Genomic DNA, 5,123 nt, shown 5'->3' with positions numbered 1-5,123 from the left:
ACAAAAATTTTACCAAACGCGATTCTCGTCCTAAGCGAATCCGGCACTATTTGACACATTGCCAAACATGCCCTAAGTAAGCCTCCAACAAACTCATCGAACCTCGCCCTTGCTTGATAAGGCTTTGCCGAGCTTGCCGGATCTCGTCCAGCCGATTGCCGGCAAAGAAGAAGAGAAAAATATAATAAAAAAATTAAAAATTAAGAGAAATAGAAAAATTTAAAAATCCTACCAAACATATTTCTATCTCGAGAATAGAAGTTTTGGACATTACCAAGTGTCTTTAAAAATCCATAAATTATTCTTGGAACAAAATAAAATAAAAAATCATTTTATGAGCAAAAATTGTTTTTTGAAATAGAATAGTTGATCCACGTCTTTTGGTTGGCTAAGAAAATCGGGGGTGTCAAATGGGCCGGGTCGGGCCAGCACATGCACCGTGTGGCCCATTCATTAGTGGGGCTGGCCGATGCATCGCATCAGCCTAGTACGGGGGGGAGGCATGTGTTGGGCCAAGCCTGTTGGGATGCTAATCAAGTAAAGGCGCAGCCCAAGCACAAGACGACCATGTTGGATCGGACCACGGACTGGATCATTTCACCTCCCTTAGAGTTACACAGTAGGCGGGAGCAAACACTAATGCTAGATTTACTGCAAGTGATATACAAAATCAACACATTAACACACATTAACACTTTAGTTCGGTGGGAAGAAGAGAAAGAAAGTGAAGCGATTGAATTGTGAAATTGTTTAGAAGTTGGCAAGGGAAAACCAAGGGAAAAAAATGCATTATGACATGAATATCGTTTTATATATTTATTAATAGATGTAAAACAATGAAAGGTGTTTAAGCAAGACAGAAGAATAAATCTCTTTATCCACTCCCAAATCATTCCGAATCCCTCTATATTAAAAAAGATTCTAAGAGATTCAAGATGCACATGAAATCCCTTTTATTTCTTTATAATTGGATGTATAACAATTGCTTATGCAATTCTAAAAAATAAACGAACACAACATGCTTTCACTATCTGTGAAAATATTTAGGCATAAATTATTAGCGATGATTTACTATTACGATACAAGTGATCAACCTTTAAAAAAATAATTTTCAAATAATTTTCTAATAAAATTGATAGAGCATGATATGCTTATTTATTTGTTTGTTTGGGAAAAGTGCTAAAAAAGTCATAAACCTTTTGTATTTATGCCAATTTAGTCATAAACCTTTTTTTTGTCAATTTAGTCCTAAACATTTTTACCTAATGTCGATTCAATCATTTTCGACCAATTTTGGCTGGATTTTGTTAACTAAATGATGGCTAATTGACATAGCCTAATCGTTGTTGACGTTGACAAATTTTAATAATTTTTAAAATTTTAATTTTTTTTTATTATTTTTCTTTTCTTTTTCTTCTTTCCCTCCCATTCTCCGGCCGATCCGGACCTCCGCGCGGCTAGAGGCGATGGTCGGGCGAGGTCGACCTTGCCCTCGCCGGCCAACTCGATAGTGGCCGCGAGGCTTGCCCTCGTTGACATCGCCCTGTGGCCATGATTCGACGAGGTTGAGCCTCGCCGGCCATGGGTAAGGCTTGACCTTGCCAACCCGGCGCTAGGTCACCCTCGCGGCGGGCGACGCCGGCGAGGGCGAGCCTCGCCACTCGGCACAAGGCCGCTCTTGCAGCCACTAGCAAGGTCTAGCAAGGCCGCCTTCGCTAGCCATTGCCTCTGGCCGATCGCTGAGGTCTGGCGATCGGCTAGAGGAAGGGAGGGAAAAAAAAGAAAAAATATATATTATTAAAATTTGTCAACGTTAGCTGGCCGGCGTTCAGTCAGTAAAATTCGACCAAATTTAATTGGAAATAACTGAATCGATACTAAATAAAAATGTTTAAAACTAAATTAATACTGAAAAAATATTTAAGGCTAGATTGACACAAATATAAAAGGTCTATGACTTTTTAATCACTTTTCCCTCTTGACACAACATGCGATGCGCGTTTTCCCCACCACTTTCTACATGGCCCTTGACATTTCCCCGTCCCCACCACTTGCTACATGGCCACGGCTGCTGGTGCGCCGGGTATGGCGATAAACCGCTGGCAAATTGCTCAGCTTGTCGGCTGCTCCTCCCTTTGACCGTGACCGCAGAGTCAAAGGCCGCACGACATTGCGGACTCGCCACTTCTCGGTCGACGAGACGGGTCCAGAACAGTATAAAAGAAAGAAGGGAAGAAGCAACGGCCCCGTTTGTTTGCGTTTCTTTTTTTGTTTTTAAACAGTTTTTCTGTTTTTTTGTTCACAGGAACAAAAAGGAACAAAACGCGTTTGGGTGCGTTTGTTCCTTTTTTTGTTCTTTGTTCCCAGGAACAAAAAAACAGAAACAAGAAACACAAATTTTGTGTTTCTTGTTTTAGGAACACAAATGAGAAACACTTTTTTTCTTTTTCTTTTTCTCTTATTTTCTTGTTCTTTTTTCTTTTGGCCGGTCGCCGGCCTCGGCCATGGTCGGCGACCGGCCGACGAGGCCGGGCGGCCTCGCCCGGCCCACGGCGAGGCCGACGCTCGCCGTCCCCGGCGAGGCCGGCCTCGGCGTAGCCGGGCGAGGTTACGCCTCGCCATGGCCGGGCGAGCTCGAGCTCGCCCGCCATGGCGAGGCCGACCTCGCGCCGGCCCGGCTCGCCCGACCATGGCGAGGCGACCTCGCGCCGGGCCCGGGCGAGCTCGATCTCGCCCGGATCCGGCGAGCCTCGGCCTCGCCGGCGGTGGCCCGGCGAGGCCGCGCCCGCCCGCCGCCGGGCGAGCTCGGCCTCGCCGGCCGGTCGCCGGCCAAGGCCTTGGCCGGCGACCGGCCAAAAGAAGAAAAAAAAAATGAAAAAGAAAAAGAAAAAAATAGAAAAAATAAAAGAAATAAAAAATTATCTAAATTTACCAAACATATTTCGTTTATTTTTTATTTCCGGAACAAGTTTACCAAACGCGTGTTTTGTTCAAAAATTGTTCCAAGCAAAACTTTTTTTTTTATTTCGTTCCTCGGAACAATTTTTAAACGAAACACAAACAAACGCGCCCAACGCCACCCACTTCCATTCCTCCTCATCCATCTCCTCTCCTCTCCGTTCAAGCCCCCGCCAGAGGGATGAAGCCTCCTCCCCTCGCGTCCCCCCTGCTGCTGCTCCTCCTCTTCCTCGTCTTCCCACGCCCCGACCTCGCCTCCGCCGCCTCCTGCCACCCCGACGACGAGGCCGGCCTCCTCGGCTTCAAGTCCGCCATCACCGCCGACCCCTCCGGCATCCTCGCCTCGTGGAAGCCCGGCACCGACTGCTGCGCCTGGAATGGCGTCACGTGCCTCTCCGGCGACCGGGTCACCAGCCTCTGGGTCTCGGGCCAGCCCGACCGCCCCGCCGCCTACCTGTCCGGCACCATCTCGCCTTCCCTGTCCAAGCTCCAGGACCTCGGCGGCATTTACCTCCTGGACCTCAGGAACATCTCCGGCCCCTTCCCCGACCTCCTCTTCCGCTTGCCCAAGCTCAAGTTCGTGTACATCGAGAACAACAGGCTCTCGGGCCGGTTGCCGTCTGCAATCGGGAAGCTGGCCGGGCTCGGGGCGCTGAGCCTGGAGGGGAACGAGTTCACCGGGCCGATCCCGGCCTCGATCTCCGAGCTGACTCAGCTGACACAGCTGAAGCTTGGCGGGAACTCCCTCTCCGGAGCCATCCCCAGCGGGATCCGGCTGCTCAAGAACCTGACCCTGCTGAGCCTGGACGGGAACCGGCTCATCGGGCTGTGCCGGACCATCTCGGGTCACTAACCAATCTCAGGATCCTCAGGCTGTCGCACAACAAACTATCCGGCACGATTCCGGCGACCATCTCGGGTCTGGCGCCAACACTCGCGTATCTCGAGCTCGGCCACAATGCTCTGACGGGACGAATCCCAGACTTCCTCGGGAACTTTAGGACGCTCGACACGCTGAACCTGTCGTCAAACCAGTTCCGTGGTGTCGTGCCCAAGAGCTTCGCCAACCTCACCAAGATCTTCAACCTCGATCTCTCCCGCAACCACCTCGTCGACCCGTTCCCCCAAATGTACGTCAAAGGGATCGAGTCGCTCGACCTGTCGCACAACCGGTTCAGACTGGGCCAAATCCCGTCCTGGGTCACCTCGTCTACGATCATATACTCGCTCAAGCTGGCCAGCTGCGGGATCAAGATGCGGATGGAGGACTGGAAACCGAAGGAGACCTACTTCTACGATTACATCGACCTGTCGGAGAACCAGATCTCGGGCAGCCCGGCAGGGCTGCTGAACCGGACTGATTTCCTGGTGGGCTTTGCGGCCGCGGGCAACAGGCTGAGGTTCGACATGGGAGCGCTGAGGATCCCGCAGACGATGAGGCAGCTGGACGTATCGAGGAACCTCGCGTACGGGAAGGTGCCGGAGGCGGTGTCGGGCCTGGACAGCCTGAACGTGAGCTACAACCGCCTGTGCGGGAGAATCCCCAACGGCGCGAAGAAGTTCGCCGCGGCGGCGTTCGCGGGGAACCGCTGCCTGTGTGGTCCTCCCCTCGGTCCCTGCAAGAGTTAGAAAAATTACAATTTGTCGCGTTTCATGCGAGGAAACGTGCGAACTAATTAGTCAATCTGATGTTTAGATAAGGTTTGGGCCCCCACGGTCCGGACGACTTTAATAAACTATGGAAAATGAATAAAAGTATGGTTCCCTTTTGTTACCGTTTTTAGCAAATATCTGAAGTCTTTTTTTTTTTTTCTTATTCCTTTGAATCTCCGACGATCTATTTTATAATGATGATTTTGCTTGGATTACAATGCTTGCTCATCAATTTCCCACATGGCTTTAGGGTGAATCGAATTGATTATTTTCGCACATTTTTTATGCTAAGGGGTCCAATCATCATCACTCGATACAAAAATTAAATCATGTTTGTTTATATATTTATTTATTTGTTTGAGATAATAGAAATAAGGTACAACTAACTTAAAATTAATGGACTGAACCAAAATCGAGCTTGAGTATAAAGATTTTATATTCGAGTGAATCTAAAGCAAAGGGTTTTGGCACACAAATCGAGCTCAAATCCATTTTGGACTTTGAATATGTCA

General features: G+C 49.0%; 1 protein-coding gene across 1 annotated transcript; it reads left to right on the top strand.

Annotated features, from left to right (window-relative positions):
- Nucleotides 1-3,094: 3,094 nt before the first annotated feature.
- Nucleotides 3,095-4,765, top strand: LOC104450734 (leucine-rich repeat receptor-like protein kinase PXC2). The gene is given in 2 exon segments (XM_010065413.3): nt 3,095-3,782; nt 3,785-4,765. Coding segments are annotated over 2 exon segments (1,446 nt in total). The 5' UTR covers nt 3,095-3,139; the 3' UTR covers nt 4,588-4,765.
- The last annotated feature ends 358 nt before the right edge of the window (nt 4,766-5,123 follow it).

The sequence above is a fragment of the Eucalyptus grandis genome, chromosome 6 (assembly GCF_016545825.1).
Source record: "Eucalyptus grandis isolate ANBG69807.140 chromosome 6, ASM1654582v1, whole genome shotgun sequence".
Lineage (NCBI taxonomy): Eukaryota > Viridiplantae > Streptophyta > Magnoliopsida > Myrtales > Myrtaceae > Eucalyptus > Eucalyptus grandis.
The sequence above is the reverse complement of the archived record's forward strand: the minus strand, read 5'-3'. Positions and strand labels throughout refer to the sequence as shown.